The sequence below is a fragment of the Taudactylus pleione genome, unplaced genomic scaffold (genome assembly GCF_031769625.1).
Source record: "Taudactylus pleione unplaced genomic scaffold, aTauple2 ptg000016l, whole genome shotgun sequence".
Classification (NCBI taxonomy): domain Eukaryota; kingdom Metazoa; phylum Chordata; class Amphibia; order Anura; family Myobatrachidae; genus Taudactylus; species Taudactylus pleione.
The window spans coordinates 32,645,372-32,664,264 of NW_028284418.1; the positions used below are offsets into that span (position 1 = coordinate 32,645,372).

Sequence of the window (18,893 nt, forward strand, 5' to 3'; positions counted from 1 at the left end):
CTTGGTCCTCATGACCCCACGCAGTTCACATTTTGCAGGTCACCCAGCAGGTGCACAGGTGTAACCATTGCTCACTGACACATTTTAAAAGGTCCACAGGTGGAGCTAATTATTTTACTTGATTCAGTGTGGGCACATGGAAAACATGCACTATCTGGAGTCCTGAGGACCGAGTTTGAGAACCTGTGGTCTAGATTTTCTATGAACATATTTTTAAATGTTTGTTATGGTGCTCGCAGTAGATTTTGTACCAACTTGCATCGGAATTTTAAATATTTCCTTGACTTTTATATTTCAAATTATGCAAGCTTTAATGCCTATGAGTGTCTAATGAAGTGCAATACGTGACAGTCACACTTAAAGATACATATGGGGAGATTATCGCTCTCAAAGATTTGATACAAGGAGAAGTTGCCCATGACAACCAATCAGTTTCTGTCATTATATAGGCTGTGCTATATAAATGATTGCTAAAAGCGGATTGGCTGATCTAGGCAACTTCTCCACGTTATCTCTCTCGAAGGTTTGATACATTTTCCCCTTAAAGATGATGCTTGGTAGCAACTCTGCACCCTAGCTGCTATCAAAATGATATTGTGACTGTTAAGATTGTATTTTATTTATTTTTTAATAAAAACTCCACAATATAGTTATTATTAAGTTAGTTGTATGACCTGTTTCCCTGAATGTAACAGTGTTCGTAAGTTGTAACATGTTAACAGGCACTGATTTTTCCACAGGAAACAATGAGAAAAAAAAATCAATGATTGATTCTTAACGCACTAATTCATTGGTGAGGATTCTTATTGTAGGTGGCACTTCACGATTGCTCAACGTTATTTTCCCTTTTAGCATCATAAATAAATAAGCACCGACATGTAGTTTAAAAGATTGATGCCTACTCCCTATACTCTGCTCCATCTTAGTAAAGTACATGTTGTCTCAGCAATTCATTGCATTATTAATGAGATGCAACACATCCTGTTACTATGATCTGGGGCAGTGCTTCCCTGGCAGAGATGGAAATAACACGGGTAAAGCAGAGCACTACTGCAATGTCAGTGTCTAGCAGACATATTGTTGGAGCCAAATGAATACAGTTATGGGATATAATGTGCCATGACACAGCTGAATCCGTATTTGTAGGTTGACTGGCAGCAAGAAGTTATTAATGATATTTAAACAGTAATATGTGATTATTGGTAGCTTAGTGTAACCTGAAGCCCCAGTCAATGGACCTGGGCTTCAAATAACTAAATTTGTAGGTAGCCAACAAAGATAGCTGTAGGATTTAAGGGACAGCAAAATGCAGGGATTTAAAAAATTGTGCTGCAAACTTTTAAATGAGGAGTTTCAACCTTGTTAGTAGAGCTAATAATGATTAAAGGGGTTATCTATTATAGTCTATACTACTCACACAAATAACTGAATATACTATAGGGGAGTCATTTAAAAAGTACAAAAATAATAATGATAAAACATACATCTCTGAACCAGGTCTGTATCTCCCATATATGACCATTAGTCACATGGTTAAGACAGGGTGCGTACAATTCAAACAGTTTCATGCAGAGGGTCCTGTATTTGTATTACAACAGCAACAGTCTTTACCAGCCACCTATTTTCCCCCGTACAATAACAGAGGCCACGTCGGATAAAGGGGCAATGAGCATGTAGTGTGCAGACATTTTATTTAAGGACATAGCCTTAAAATGACTTAGGACGACTTAACTCTAAATACAATCTTAATAACAAGGACTCTGCATAGCACAATCACAGTGATTCGAGTACACACAACAGCTACACGTCGTCTTGCAGGAACAAATCAGTGTGCTACATGCTGCCACTAATATATCTACCTTTTGAGTCTTCGTCTTCAGTTGTGGTGTTACAGCTCTCAGTTGATCCCTGTAAAAGAAAAAAAAAAAAGTACATTATAACACAATATTAAACAAAGTGATAATAATACAGAAAACACTAACAAAAGATGTATAGTAACAGTACATTTCACAATGTTCTGGACCTGTCACCTACCCATAACACAAGCAACCAAATTGCAGGCTAAACCATTTTTCAGCTTATACATTTAATAAGAACAATATATCACTGAGTCATAAGCAAGCTGCCTGCTCATAATTATTGGTTTAGCTGACAAAAATGGATGTCTCCACCGTGTAGGTGGACATTTCAACTTTAAACAGTACTGTGGAGAGGTGCAGTGCAGACGGATCCACAAGTTGTGAATACACAGCATACAATGCAATTAAAATATCTCACGATTCCTAACATGTAACAATTGCGTGCGTGACTATTTCAGTGACAGTCACAACAAGAATAAATTGTTTATTGTTCAATATATTATTTTCAGTAAAACATGAAATACTATAACTTTTGGAACTCTGACCTATAAGTGGGTGCAGTTATTGCTGGAAGGTGCAAACATGTTGATGAAATGTTACCAGTCAGTGTAGAATACCACTGTGGTTACTACTGGTACCCCAGAGAAAGTACCTTGGCTTCCACAGGCTCTAATTCAGTGACTCCCGACCTCGGTCCTCAAGGCACACAAACAGTCCTGGTTTTAGGCTATCCATGCTTGAGCACAGATGGTTAAATCCACTTGCCTTCCCTCCCGGAAGTCGCGGGAGGCTCCCAATTTTTCGGGTAACCCTCAGCACCCCCGGAAGGGTAGTGACTTCTCCCGCTTTCTGCCCACTTCCTAGTGAAGTGGGCAGAATGGGGATAATATTACCGAGGATCGGTGTGTATGTGCATTCGGGGCGGAGCCTCATGACACAAATCTATGAGAATCGCATCATTTAGCACTACCCATTTTAAATATCCGGTGTTCGCTGCAAATTCCCATGAGGGGGCTTGGCTTAATGACGCGAGCCCAGCCCCCAACTCCGCCCACTTGCTTCTCCTCCCCAGGCTTCTCCCGGGGAGGAGAATTAAGAGGTCGGCAAGCATGGTTAAATCAAAATAATGGAGGTACTACTTAAGACACCGGTGCCCAAGCATGGCTATCCTTAAAACCTGGACTGTTAGTGTGCTTTGAGCACCATTTTTGTGAAACCCAGCTCTAATTCATCAACCCTTTTTTTTGCTTTAGAGAAAACACTAGATTATTAATATATTTTGTGCAAATAGATAGTACATTGGCATATAAGTGCACCCCATTCTCATAGAACTTAAAGGATAATTTAAATATTCCAATTTTAACAAATACTGCGTATCATGACCTGTGCATTAAATACAGTTTTATGGAAGGAAACATCATGGTATACTTTATGTTATTCTACTTGCTCAAATAACTAAGTATAAGAAGTCGTCCTATAAAATATGTCACAGGAAATCACCCGCTGTATAATTCTTTTACTTTGACCTGGATAATTTTCCCAGGTGAACTACAGAAGGAGAGTATTAAGTTAGGCATAACTTTAGATTAACCTTGTTTGACTGGTTTTCAAAATTCCACAACTCAAAATAATCCAGCAAAAATCCTGTGCAACTACCCTAATATACAGTATTTGCTATTATACAAGGGGTTGGGCTCGATATCCCTGTGGTCAGAATCCCAATGGTCACAATGCCGGTTCCAGAATCCCGTCAGTCAAAGTCCTGACACATGTTGGTGAGTGTTCTAACCCTAACCATACCCCACCCCTCCTGCAGCCTATCGTTAACAGTCCCCTCCCACAGGCTGTCCCTTCATGCAGCCTAACACTAACTGTCCCCTTCAGCACCTGAATAACTCTCCGTCTGGATTCTGACTATTGGGATTCCAGAGCCGGTACTGTGATGGCAGTCTGGATTCTGGAGCCGGTATTGTGACTGTCGGGTTTTTACCTCTGGGATCCGGACTACATCCCTATCCAAGAACTGTACATCTGCATATCATAAGATTATTTGGATAGCAATACCCATTATGACATATATATCTAAAAATCAAATTCCATATTATTGTTTTAATTTGTAGACCAAGACCTGTACAATGGGTCCTGCTAGCAAGGCTTAAAAAAGGTATCAAAGCCGGGAGCAGAGAAGAAAATACTACATTGAATCTTACTTTTATCCCATCTGTTGCGTTATGGACAACAGTCGTTTGAGGTTCCTAAAAAGGAGTGGAGAGAAAAAGTCAAATATTGCAAGGAAAATGTTGAACAGAAAAGATGGCAGTGCAACAGGAAGACTGTGACAGCAGCCACGTGTACAGCAGGTACAGCACAGACTCCACACACGCTAGAACAGAAGTCATTGCACTACAGTTGTCATGGATGCTACAAATATTTGTGGGTGCAAGAACAGTACTTAACTGAACTTCAAGTGCTGATCAACACTAGTAAGTTAACTAACATCAACATCTTATAAGGGGAAAAAATGGGAGGTATTTTTAATCTACAAATTTACAAGAGTATAATTTTATTAAGCCATCACATGGCAAAATGAAAAGTGCAGGTGAAATATTTGGCGATTTGCCATTTCCTCATTATTTGAAATTTTTTTATAAATGTTGTCATATGTCTACATAGTCAGTCACATACAATAAAACAAAAAAGACAACAACTACATTTTATACAATAAAACAAAAACAAAAAAAGAAGTAAAGCACAAAAAAGTTTGGCAAGTGCCAGAAAACAGCCACGCAAGACATGTGATGAGTTCACCCCCCCAAACTAACACCAATACAGAAGATTATCCTGCAAGAGAGCCATGTACAGTTGTGTAATATTCCATGGTGTACATTCAAATAGAGACAAAGGCCATGGATGAAATGCTACGAGGTGTTAGTATCTTGAAATACTATATAATGGTAAAATAACCAAATAGAATGTACTACATGATAACCAGAAGGGTTATTCCCTTTTTGTAGTACTATACATTTTATATTTTAATTAGTTAAAAATTATCACTTGATCTGTTTGCTCTGAGACCTTACATATAGATGGTCACTAAAATACATGGCCTTTGCCTCCATTCTATAGGGTTAATTCTCAATGAGCTATGGGTGAGTGATGGGCCGTAAGATCCATAAGAACCATTTCATCTACAATGGAGTGTCAATATCTGTCAGACATATCTTACAAAGCTATACTCTGGAATGGTTATTAGGACATTACAATTAAGACCATTTTAGGCCTAAATGTGGCCCATCTCTGCCACAGCCATATGAAAACGATTCAGTTACCATGAAAAAATGTTAATACCTGTGTGAAGCTTTCCAAACAAACAACATCAAAATCCAGGGTAAGAGTTAGTTGTAAACAGTTTTCACAATTAACTAAATGGTGGAAATGACACAGAGTGGAGAGCATGATTGGGGTCAATGGTACTAGTCTGGTGACTGCATGCATACCTCGACAATGAAGGCATGAGATCCACCAAATTTAGACTGTGGGGAATTCCACTCTCTAGAACATGGTAAAATCTAAAATTACCTTATGACAAGATAAGTAACCTTTAAATCTGTTAAGGATGGGAAAACGTCTTATGTGCTCCCATGTGCTGGAAAATATTTACCAAGTACTCCCCTAAAGTGAGTTGTTTATACGAAGTCCTTCCTATGTAAATTTCCCAACTACCCCATAAAATACTATACCAAGACATCCCTCATCCCTTCTGAGAATGGTTATATAGATTGGATTAAACAAAAAAGTTATGTTATTTTGAGTTATATTTAACAGAATGACCCTTTGAATCTGAGGTGCTTCTTCTTTTGGAGTTAACGCTCCATACTGTAGGTTGGGAATCTAGTGGCTAGATAGTGGCCTAAGTAGGTAATCTATGCATCCTAATTGGTACTCATGTAACACTTCTGCTTCTGTAACTGAACATAAAGAATTAAATTAAACTGATTTGATTAACGCTGAAGAACACAGTTTCATCGTGACAAAGTTGACGAGAATGTATTCATTCTAGAACTCTATAGTGCAAGGCTTTTTTTTGAGAGAATGCAGTACCAGCTTAGTAAACCATGACGATGAGTTAGATCTCGTGTTAGTGTTTTCCTTTCCACTCCTACACCTGATGCAGTTGGACACCTGGATCCTTTACCTTTTCACTACTGAATGTAATCACTGAAACGGTGTTACGATGCTGTGACTTCAGGCAGTGAAAAGGTTTAGGGGACTGGGTTAGTTTAATTTGTAGACGCCAGTCATTTGGGAATTCCAGGAGGCCATTGCCAATTACCTCCCCAGAATGTTACAGAGATAAACGACAGTAACCATATACCAAACAAATTAAAACATGAACACAACAAGAGCGGAAGTAAAATAAAATGCAAACATGAATTTTGGATGTCACAGCACAAGCAGCATTCCCACTGCTCACATCCCAGACATTGAAAACCCAGAAAGAATAGTAGACGGGGATTATACCATTGTTGTCTGCAATGGGGGGTTTTCTTTTGCTGGGCTTACTATGCTGTTTTTGTTGTTGGTCTGCGGCTGAGATAGAAAAACAGATGGTTTAGTCCTGCTGATGCGGTGAACTGGTTTAAGCGGTCACAAGAAAAATGTTTTGTTTCCTCCTCCCAAAGACACATATACTGGAGAAAACTGTGGTTTACTCTGAAACCAGAGAGTATGGATATAGCTTTAACAATGCTGCCAGATGAAATGAAGAGCAATGGGACAGAAACAGACTGAAAATGTTCTGAATCCATAGTGATCACTTAATTTACTAATGAAACTATTGGAGCATAATGTAATAAAGCAAAGACAAAAATACATAGGGGACATGATACATACAGTAACTCATTTTAGAAGACTGTGGCATAATGTCTAAAAAGACACTGAAAATGATAAAAAGGCACAGACGACAGCAGACTAGGTATGGTCGTGATATGGCAGCCAAGCTGGGACAATAGCACGGGTAGTTGCATGATAGGCTGAATAGAAGGTCCAGAGGCTTGCTACATGGGCTGGGTAGCCCATTGCCTTCCACAAGTAGTTGATCTATAATTCTCAGTAAATCAGTGGCTGGTGTGGCATTTTTAGCTTGGCCACATACACTTGCTATTTCCTGGTTTATGTGTTACCATGATGACAATCCCCATGTACATGTTATATAATTCTGTCTGTAAACACCTAATTAAGGTGAGCAAAATGTACACTGTCTTTTTGAACAATAACCTAATATGTACAAACACTAACCAACTTGTGCTGCACCAAAATTATTTTAAGAACACCATACTCACCACGTTACTATTGACCTCTTCCTGACTGTGTTATGGAATAAAAATGTTAGTATTATTCTATCGCCCTAAAACAGCCCCATATTTTGCCATTGAAAAAACATAAATTTGAGTTCTTATTAAGGTTCTACAAATGATGCACCTAGTTAATTACAATTTAGTAGGAAAATATTTATGTATAAAGCTTACTGTGGCCACACTCACAAAAAAAGCATGGAGGTGACAATCACAAGCGAATACTCTACAAATAGCACTTTTCTGCATCTTAATATGCGGCTTCATTTATCCTCATGTATGGTATAAGGTAATCAGGAAATGAGAGGACATTGGCATTGTAATTATTACATTTTGTGTGAAGCTTTTCATTGCATTGTGGTGACCACACTGGAGATGAGTTTTTCAGCTAAAGTACTATGATTGAGCACAATGATGTCCATTAAATGTATAAAAGAAGATCCAAAAACCACCAGAACTAAGCTTGTGCAAAATCCTATTGCACTATGATAATGGCTGTCTCTCTCTCAGCAAAGCAAAGAACGCTACTAAACGCAGCCTTTCAACTCTTCATTTTAATAATCTTGCACTCAAAAGAAAATCTAATTTCTGCTCTGCAAATCTAGGAGAAACGCTGACCTGACTTAGCAGCCCCACTCTGCCCAACTCCTGTCTTCAACCTACCGTATGCAAACTTCTGCCCCAGCACAAAGGTCTCTACCTGGCTCTGCAAACCTGTGATGCCAACAGAAATATGGACAACACTGCAGACAGCAGGTCCAAAGCTGGTATTACACTGTGTACTTGATCTCCAATGTGTGTACAAAAGAACAAAAAAGTATTGGGAAAAAAAATCCAGAAAATTCCTGCTATAAAAAAGGTATAAAACTACCTCAACTGAAATATAGCTGCTTTCATTCACTGTTCAACTCTATACAGAAAAATCTGCCATCTGGTTACAATTCTATTACTGTATAATATTGATCCAGCATGCTAGATCAACCATTGACCTGCCGAGTATGCTACATATGCTGCAAAAGAGTCTGGCCAACTGATAATGGTTTTCCAATAAAAAAAGATTTTAATTTATGTATGAGGTTTTATTGTGCATAGTCTTTCTGGTGCACAGATATATTTGTAAACAAAAATAATTTTTTAACAGCAAGCAACCTTATTTGTGCACCCATATTTTGTATTGTTTAAATTAGAAGACTAACCTTGATTTGCGGTCACATACAGTAGTGACAGTGTGATCACTAATAACCTCTGCTGCCTGCACAAATCGCTCATGTCACATAAGTCTGCTATCAATGATGAATAATTCTTCTCATTTCCCAGTGGAATGCGGCTACCATGGAAACTACATTCATAAGATAGTGAACAGAGAGGCTTGAGAATGCCCTTACGAGCTCTGTTTTCATTAAAACATCTTCCTTCCCTCTGAGAGTCTGTGAGCCAGTTGTGTTTGGCAGCTAGACTATGGGGGTATTCAATTCGGATGCGAAAAGTCGGAATCGGTGATAAATTATCGCCAATGACATAATTTTTGCATGTTTCAATTATCTCCGTATTCAATTTCAAAGACACTTCGCAGGTTCGAAAAGTGCAAAAAAAGTGCAGAATTGGGGTTTAGGGGCGCAGGCTTAAAAAAATTAGCCTGCACCCCTGCTAATGTCATTTCAAAATGAACTGTGTCAAAAAAAAAATAAAAAAAAAATCAGGACACCCCAAATAATTAACTAATTTTGGGGTTTCAAAAAAAAAAAAAAAAGTGTTAGAAAAAATTATTAAATTAGCAGAATAGCCTCAGGGAGGGGTCCCCATGTATGCGGCAGGTGTTTTCTAGAATGCAGGTGCTAGCGGCAGGTGCATTTTTGAAGAATTTTGAAAAATAATTTTAGGGACTTAAAAAATGCTTACCCCCATTTTCATGTACCCAAAATTTGATGGGACTACTTAAAAAAATGAAAAAAATAACCTAAGTGTTCTTCTGCATCACTTATGTCGGGAAAAAACACCTTGTGCGGCTATTTAAAAACCCGACTTTCTTTTGCAGGCAAAAATGGGGGTACCCATAGTGATCCCCGAGGTCTGAACATCTTTAGGGGGGTCCTACAATTATTTCCCTAAAATTCCCGTTTTTTTTCGCCAATCCCAATTCGCCGGGACCAGTTTTGGCTGGTTTTAAATTGAATATGGGGATAAAGCGGGCACGCGCCTGATACTTTATCCCAGGAAAAGCTCCGATGTGGAGCGAAAAGTCCAGCTTGGACTTATTGAATACGGCTCTATGTGTTTTATGTATATATGTCCGCTGAAATCCTCCCACGTTTTCTTCCCCCTCTGACATCACATGACATGTGGGCATCACATCCAGAAACATGGTCATCAGCAAATAAAATTACATTTTCAAGAGAAATGAAGAAACCGACATATTGGAACTAACAGTTGCAGCTATGTTGATTCACATGACTTCAGATGGAGAACTAAATGTTGCCATTCTTCTCACAGAACAGTTGATGTTAATTTTAGTCTAAAATACAGTATCTGAGGTTAGCCGGAACAATTCACAAGTATTTAGTGTGAACCACAAGTGATATTTATTGGAATTGCCATGGCAAAGCTTGTCGCCCTTGGGCAACTGTGTGCAGTAATCTCCTGAATGCACTATCAGGCTCCAGTCATACCAAAAGTGACCAGCTGCTTGGTTGTAGCATCAGAAATGCCATATCTCACCCAATAAGACTACTACATCTGTGCTCAAACTAGACACAGGTCCCTGTGGTGAGTGTCTGTGTGTGCCAATTTGGGTAAATGCCAGATTGATGCTAATACAGTAGTGAAAAAAGTCTGGTTGCCTATCATTAGAGTGCCAGTCTCTCTTCACTAATTTGTCACTATTGGACATGGGATGCAGAGATGTTGCACTGTAGATGTGAGTAGGCAGTGTAACCCAATGTCTTCTTATCTTACCCCACATAGCAGAACAGTATGCAGATATCCCCCTTTCCTCAACAGAGACCCTCAGAGCGGGATATAGTTAGCAGACGGACTGACAGCATGCCGCCGGTCTCAATCCCAACGCTGGAAGTCAGACATGGGTCTTAAAATAGGTGTTGAAATACAGACGCCTATCTTACACAGACACAGACAGACGCCAGCCAGAACCAGGTTAGTCCGGGGCATCTTATTAGCCGCCAAGGTTAGGTTTAGGTACCATAGCGGGGTTAGTGTTAGGTTTTTTTTTGGGGGGGTGGGGGTTAGGAACTAAGAGGGAAGGGTTAGGTTTAGGCACAAAGGGGGGTTAGGTTTAGGCACTAACGGGGAGGGTTAGGGTGCAGGTTGGGAAGGGTTAGGCTACAAGAAGGGAGGGTTAGGGGGAAAAGAGGGGAGGGTATGTATACTTACCCAACCCCTCTCAGTTAACCAACCATCGGGATGCCACTGTGGGTATTTTGACAGGAGGCATCCCGACAGCCAGTATTACATACTGATTCCCCTCAAAGCTATTATATCCCTGACCTGACCATATAGATTAGCCTAGCTGCACCACCGAGGACTTTCAGACACCTGATATAGACACATTTGAGTATACCCATATCATAACTATTATCGCCATCTGATTTATATCCAATGAGTGGGTCTTGCACAATGTGAATTATATTCTGTTTCAACTTCAGCAACGTGGAGTAGTAAATGATATGGGAAAGGTATGTATACGTGTTATATTGATGGGAGAGGGGTTTTTGAACTTGCAGATGAGAGGTAAAAGTGTTTATTCCAACTTTTTACATTCTTGTCTAAAACACTGAAACATTACTCTTCAGACATTTTTCTGTACCCCAAAATGCTGTAAAGACTTTACTTGATGAAAAAAACATTTGCTTGCTATAATTTTTCAACCATTAATAAAAGGAGCAAAAATCCTCCATTTTGTCACTTTTTAAGAACCTCCAGTACTTTCCTTATGGGCCACTAAGAGCATGGCAACTAAGATAGCGGGTCCATATAGAAGTATAGACCCGCTATCTTAGTTGCCACAGTTTTGGGGGCCCATGTGATTTCCCCACGTTTTCATGCACTTCTCCCAGGTCGCATTTTGTAGAAAAGTTGTGTAATCTCGACTACCATGAATCGGGATTTGTAATTGGATCTCGCATTTCTCGGGTGTGTGCATTCGTGTATGAGAGTTTCATGACACAAACTCACATGCGCAAACTCGCACCTAATTGAATTCAGCAAGAGTAATGTACAGAAGTCAGCCTCACCTACTGATATCCCTCTTATCAAAGAGTATACGGGAAGGCCGATTACTTGAGGTGTATACAGCACAGTCACCAAACTGGTGATAAAATGTCTGTATCAAACAATGACACCTCATTGAGACTCTAAATAGGTAAAAAGATAAAATGCTGACCGTAGTTCGCACCAGGCAGAAATATAAATGTGGATCACAGAATAAAAGTTTGCCAGCAAATATTTACATTCTATCAAGTAATGTACTGCCCGTGATATGCTTTCCCTTTAGCATTTGTTAATTTTTAACTGAACTCCCCATCAGTGGAAGGGGTTAAACTGTCCCAGCAATTTATTTTTAAACTGAAACAACAGCTCATCCAGATGTCCATGGTGTATGAGTCACTACATATTAAGTTTCCTATCACAGCTCTACTAAGAGGTTTGTAATGTCAGAACCAACAGAGCTGCAGTTTCAAGTAATCTTTTACAAAGAAATCTCTCTGACAGCGCTGTCCTGACTGTATCCTAGCAGCTGACTAGCTTGAGGATCAATTAGCTGCAGTGACATAATCAAGAAGGCAGGTACACTGTGGGCAAGATGCCAAAAGCTTAAGGGTGACAAAGTGCACAGATCTACAGCTCGCAGACCTTTAGGTGCCCAAACTCCTAAACACACAACAAATCCTGGAGCAGATAGGGTGGTTTCAGACTTCACGGGTAAATGTGATCAGACTGCATCTGTGTTCATCATCTAATCGCAATTCTTTGGCATTATAGAATCCAACTGCTCAGACCCCCCCAATGTCAAATGGCCAGACCTTTCCACAGAATTGTGGCTGAACTGGACATAGATCCAGATGTTTGATGCTCTGAGTGATGCCATCTGCCTGTTTATGGGCATCTTTAAGGAAGACTCTAGCGCTAGCTCTACATAACTACCAACATCCTTTTCAACAGGGTCACTCTGAGTTACTTACATATTTCACAGACATTTCTGGACTGAATGAACCTGAAATGGAGGCATAGATTATTTATTTATTTTAACTTACCTTGGCCCTAGTATATTAACTTTGGAAAGTAGTATGTACCCCCTAGTGATAATTCTGGCAGATATAGTGGTATAAGCCTGTACTGTATTGCCTTTGATTAAAAAAACAAAATGATACTAAATTAAGTAGACATTGGGCATTTTTCTTACATAGATGCTTATAGTAAATTTTTGTCTGTAAAATCTATCTGCCTCTCTATTTGTCTGTCGAACTGTCTGCAATCTATTTGTCTATCTATCAATTTGTCTGTCTATGATTTGCATTAATTTCAGCAACACTGTCCAAGCATCTAAAACTACCCATAAACAATCTGACACCATCACTTGACCAGTATTTACACTCTGTTTACGGGCATGCAGGTTCAGTGTCCAGAACCAAATTCTAGATCCAATAACTGTACATACGGAATCGGTATGATTTACCGCTGGACCCATGCCCGGCGGTTGGAATCCCGACAGCGGCATCCCGGCAGAGGAGGAAATTCCAATCGTCCCCAGGTAAGTATATACTAACCTATTTCTACCCCCTAACCCTCCCTTAGGGGTGCCTAACCCTAACCTTCCCCCCAGTGCCTAAACCTAACTCCTCGATTCCCCGCCGCCTAAACCTAAGTCTGCCAGGGGGGTGCCTAACGCTAACCCCCCCTTCCCCTAACCTAAACCTAACCTCCCGGGGGGGTGCCTAACCCTAAGTCCCCCCACCCGGGAACCCTAAACCTAACCCTTCCCCCCCTGCGTGGCTATCCCTTCGATCGGGATGCCGGGCGTCGGGCTCCCAGCGTATGTCTAATGACTTTATACCCTTGTCGGGATATGACAGTCGGGAAGCCGGCTGTCGGGAGTAGATCCGCCGGCTTCTCGGCTGCATACCATACATACTGTCTGATTTGCTCGTGGCTATTCAAATCTCTTAAAGCATTAAACTTATATAAAAAAAAATACATCTGTCTACCCCTGCATCACTGTCGTCGAGGGTAATGGATGCTTATACTGTACAAGATAATCAAGTCCCTAATAACATTTACTTATTGTATATGTTAAACTACAATGCTTATCCTAGCTACCAGTCCTCATCTACACCTCTGATGTTTGTCTAGCAGCAGTGATTACTTAGTGCTCGTCTGTAATTTGGTACTTGTCTGAATGGGGGTATTTTACATGATAAAACACTATAATTTCCATCTTTCATTGCAGTTAATAGTTACAGCTATTTGCTAGTAGTGGCTGTGAGTTTGGCAAATAACGGAGTATTTTCTGCAGTGATGCACACTTGTTATTAAAGATAAATGGTCTGTAAAAGGTTTGCGGCTATCCCATCTCTGAAATCACTAGCAGCAGTCTCTGTTATTGATGAAAAGGACAGGAGACCGGTATAGGCCCACAAGCAGCTGCTCCCACATATGACTTTTCTCTGTTCCTTATTCAAAAAACTTCATGTATGTAGACCACAGAGCTTTCTACAGAATGTACTAATGTCGGGAGAAAACTAGACTAGAATAATACAACTTTTACCCCTAACTGGTCACATTTGTGGGTACAATACAAGCGCTGATCCCAATCAAAATCAATTTAAGTCAGGACTTGACAAATCCCAGGGGCCAGGTCGCCATGGCTACCAGCTTTTGCTGCCTGGCTACCAGATTTTGCAGTGAGGGAGGAAGCAGATCCTCAACAGCCCCTGCGGAGATGCGTGCCTACAGTATTGCGGCGTTCATTTCATGCACAGTAGTGCATGTGCTGAGTGTCATCTGCGGTGACTGCTGTGCCTGTGTCCGTCCCATCCCGCGCTGACTCATCCTGTCCGTCCCATCCTGCGCTGACTCCTCCTGTCCTGCTCTGAACCATGCTGTCTGTCCTAGTCTACACTGATCCTTCTGTACGTCCTGGCTGTCTACTGTCTCCTATCTCTGGCTGCATAGAGCTCTCCGGTAGTAGGGTCTACGCATGGCCAGGGATTGCAGAGCGGCTTCACAGTGGTATTGCGGTGTGACCATGAGGGGAGGGAGTTCTGTGGTACTTTCTGGCACCATTATTTTATATGAAATGTGGTCCGTTATTACCGGAGGGTGGGGGGTGGAGCAGGGGAGCTGTGCAGAGCAGTGAGGGGACCTCCATGTGACTATATCCATTCAACTGTGACCATTTTGTGGACTAGTATAGTGTGTATAACAGTTGCATAACACACAGAGCTGTGCTCCTCAATCACTCCTGTAATTTTTTGGGGGACAGTGATCTGGCTCCTACACTTTCATCCTGGTTCCTAGATTTTAGAAACATTTGTCAAGCCCTGGTTTAAGTACATAGGTTTTAAGTGAAACAGGACATGCAGCCAGTTTGGTTGGAGCAGCAATATCTTTGAAACACAAACCTAGTCATTTGTGCAATCTAACAGCAAACATAATGAAAAGTGCTGATAGCACTAGTTGAATAGTGTATATCATCCACTCCTTCTGTCCTGTTGATGGTGGTGAAAATCCCTCTACATAAAAATGTATTCAAAGTTATGGAAATCCTGGAAACCAAAAACTGCTGGAAAAGTTTTACCTTTGGCACCTAATTATGAAATTAATTCTAAAGATTGCATGTATTCTTCAAACCAACAGTGAACAATAAAGCACACACAAAACACATGTTGTCGTCAATTTTGTGTGTATATACCTTTAGTAGTTTGTGTTTTTACGTGGACATTCAGAAGTTGTATGTAAAAATAGAAATAAAGTAACATTTTCTGAATGTGCCCATTTCTATCTGATGTGTTCAAGTTTTTATGGTACATAAACGTCAAGCAGTTCTCTCTCTCTCTCTCTCTATATATATATATATAAAAATCTATATCTATACAGGCATTGCGTATTGTTGCATAAATAAAACAAATGGGGAGAAAAAAAACTACGCTGTAGATTACACTGATGGATTTGGCGTGCACAATTTGTACATCTGTGTGCAAATGAGTCTGAATATGTATAAGGGGGGCTATAATGCAGCAGCCGAGGCTGCTTCTCACACCAAGTTCAGTTGTGCTTCATCTGTGACTTGTACATGTTTAATACATGAATTCCTGTGCTGTTCATGTCGCAGTCTAGCTTCTGTAGTAAACTTTGGTGTTGTTGCCGCAAAATTTATAGAAATAGAAAAAAGAAAAGTATGATACACCTCTCGGAGCGGCCCAGTCACATGGGGCGTCTCATGCCACATGACGTATTGACAGGGGCGTATTTATAATGGGTGCAGGGTCCATACTTTTTTTTTTTTTCATACTTACCTCTTTGATGTGCCAGAGTAGTGCTGCAGAAAATGCCTGGCAAATGGCCGCAGCGTATTGATGCTAGTTGTATGAGGACACATCTGTACATCATTATTGCCGATTCAAATGATGACTTCCTAAAACCTCTCTAAAGGCATACAATGATGTGTGTTACTTATTATTTTTTAAAAATAAATATCAATGAGGACTTTATCTATTTTGTTTGGTTAACATTTTATACAATAATCCCTTTTCACAGCTATTTTGAGCTGTAGTTGTTCTCTATGGTTATTCTTCCTCTGTCTCAATAGACTAATGCTTTTATCTGTCCTGCGAAACATACATAACTGTACTTCTATATAGAAAATGGCATTGCTCAATCCTGTAGCATTAATTTGTTCTGATGTGTAGTGCATTCTCAGGAGTATCTGAAAAGCATACAAAAGAGCACAAATCCTACAGCACTCAACCACTTACAAATATGAACATATTAAATTTAATAGCACCTATCCATCAATATAAATACATGCTTATGACCTTAAATTACAAAGTTTTAATTCGCCACAAAACAAAATGTGTACGGTAAAGCAAGTCTACAGAGGAAGAAATCTATACACACCTGGTGTTTTCATAATATCTTTACATGGAACTGAACCTAATTTGTTTCCTCTTAATTTAGATCCATGTACATGGTCTACAATCATAACATGTTACTGGTCTTATGATTGAGACTCAGACTGCAAATATTACAGTAGCAACACAAATCTCGCATTCCATAAATGGTACAAAACAGATGAAATATCAGCATACAACAGAGGTATTTTGAAGGGTATGTAGCGACCCCAAGGAATCCACCCAGTGCTCGAAGTGGTAATTTAGAGGTGGGGGTATGGAGATTGAATCTCCCCCCCCCCCCCCTATGGGCCCCTGCTTCCATATCACTCCAATGTACTTCTAACACACACACACACACACACGCACACACTTCTCCCTGCCTGCTCCCCTCTCTCACACCCTGCCCTTACTGATTCCCTCTCTCTTTCACCCCCTACAATAGTTAGCCTGCCTCTGTCTGCCCCTCTCTCACACCCTCCCCTCTCTCTAATTCCCTCTTACCTGCGCTGCTGGAGTGGAGCCACCGGGATCCTCGGGTCTTCCCTCCAGTTTATCTGGCTCCGCTGCGAGCCAATGAGAAGCTGCCATTTGGCAGCTTCTCGTTGGTGCCGCTGCGAGCCAATGAGAAGCTGCCATTTGGTAGCTTCTCATTGACTGGCGGCTGCGAGCCCTGTAATTGGCTTGCGGCCGCGAGTCCCACGATTGGCTGGCGGCTGCGAGCCTCGTGATTGGCTGGCAGCCGTCCAGTACGTGGTGCTTACAGTGCACCCGGGACCAGGTACTTTGTCCCGGCTACATGTCAGCGCCACCACTGCCCCGATTGAGATGTGTCCCCTGCGGGACACATCTTAACACATTGCCGCCGCAGTTCCAGCGCTGGGATCCCATACTGGATCCCAGCGCTGGTGCATTCTTTTCTACATCTAAAACGAAGTGGGGCCGGGAAGTGGCGGTATGTCATACCGCGGTATACCGCCCCACTTCGACCACTGAATCCACCACAATCACATTATGGTATGCATACCAAAGTTTATACAGATGTAAAAAATAAAAACATAGTGTGCTCTAATTACAACATTGTCTGGTTTTGTTGTGTTTTCATCATTTATGCTGCCCATCCACTGGGTGATTAAACCTAGCGATTGAGCGATAACGACCAACTGGGGATGATTGACCTGCATACACTGAGCGTCTGAACATGCACATCAGCCCGTGGGAGATGACTGCATCGTAAATGTGCCATCGTCCCCGCATCTAGTAGTGGATGGGCAGCTTTAGGAGTGTTGTGTAAAAAATAATAAAATCAAGAAATATATAATGTTGCACTAGTTGGTGCCTAAACAACTTAGAGCATTTTGAAAAATTAACTGAAACTAACCTTATAAATATTCTGAACAAAGGGCCTGAGTCAGAGATGGATGGAATTGTAGAGCTGCACACAAGTGGCAGTGCAATTCCGTAAAATGCAAATGTAGCAGGAGGTGTCTGTAGGAAACAGACACCTCCTTGTTGCATCAGATCCCAGCACAGCAGCTGAGGTCGCAGCCTGGGGTCACCATCGCAACCATTGGTGGGTTGCGCCAGCTAAAGCATACCACAACCTGACCTGGTCCTGGCAGCTTGTAATTTAGAGGTGGGGGCTTGTGAGGCCAGGAAATTTGCGTTCATTGACGCATGATCCTGGCCTAGACCCTCCTGGTCAACCAGGGTGACGCGCCCCCATTTCCAGGAATGCTGCCCAGCAACCCAACCCTAACCCAAACGCCGCAGCCTGATTGACTGGGAGGCACTGCGAGCAGACTTGCAGAGAGATGGCTGCACATGCGCATGTGCAATCCTTTGTATGCGCTATCCATCGGATTAGCGTACATCTCTGATTCAGGTGCAAAGTGACTACCACAGTAATACCCCTATCAGACTAGCAGTTACAGATCTGTCCACTTGTATCTTTGCTGGTTCGTGAGCTGCGTTCACATCTGCGAACCATAGGATCGACATAGCGCACGTGGCAAATCGCATGGCGCAATGCTTGCGCACGTTTGCAGAGCAAAAGGACACATCTGTAAGGCCGGGTTGCTGCTAGATGCGAAAGAGGCCAGGGCTGGATTTCCGGGTCGAGTGACCCGGCAACCCGACCAGAGTAGCTTGCAGGGTTTAACATGGGAACGACCCGGGTCCTATTGAGAATTATGGATTTTCCGCTGCTTGGAGAAGACCTCATCTGCAAGCACCGGCAAACCAGTGCCACTGCAGCAGAGTGCAGTGCGAACAGAGCTGACCCGTGTTATTCTCGGGTCAGTGCCGTTCGCACTGCACTCGGTCTGAAGGGGGTATGTCCAGAGTCTGTCCTGGTTTGGAACCAAATACTGTTCCAAATACTGAGTCAGAAAAGGGAATTTAGTGTAAAATGGGTATAAGCCACACTGCAAAATGGAAGCTGCACTACAGTAGACAAGTGCGGTAAATCTTGTCGACGTTCACAATGCCAAAATGATGACCACATTTATTGTGTGAAAGAGTATAGTTTTATTCCACAGACTAGATACAAAGAAAGT

At 41.4% G+C, this 18,893-nt stretch overlaps 1 protein-coding gene across 26 annotated transcripts in view; it reads right to left on the reverse strand.

Moving 5' to 3' along the window:
- Positions 1–18,893, reverse strand: part of CAMK2G (calcium/calmodulin dependent protein kinase II gamma) — a 291,189-nt gene that overhangs the window by 14,241 nt on the left and 258,055 nt on the right. For 15 of the 26 annotated variants that reach the window (XM_088475571.1, XM_088475565.1, XM_088475595.1 and 12 more), the window contains 3 exons: positions 6,381–6,449; positions 4,070–4,114; positions 1,860–1,908 (listed from right to left, as the gene is read on the reverse strand). In XM_088475571.1, the coding sequence (XP_088331697.1) occupies positions 1,860–1,908; positions 4,070–4,114; positions 6,381–6,449 (163 nt within the window). The remainder of the gene's footprint in view (positions 1–1,859; positions 1,909–4,069; positions 4,115–6,380; positions 6,450–18,893) is intronic. The other 11 variants (XM_088475593.1, XM_088475592.1, XM_088475580.1 and 8 more) reach the window with 1 other exon arrangement.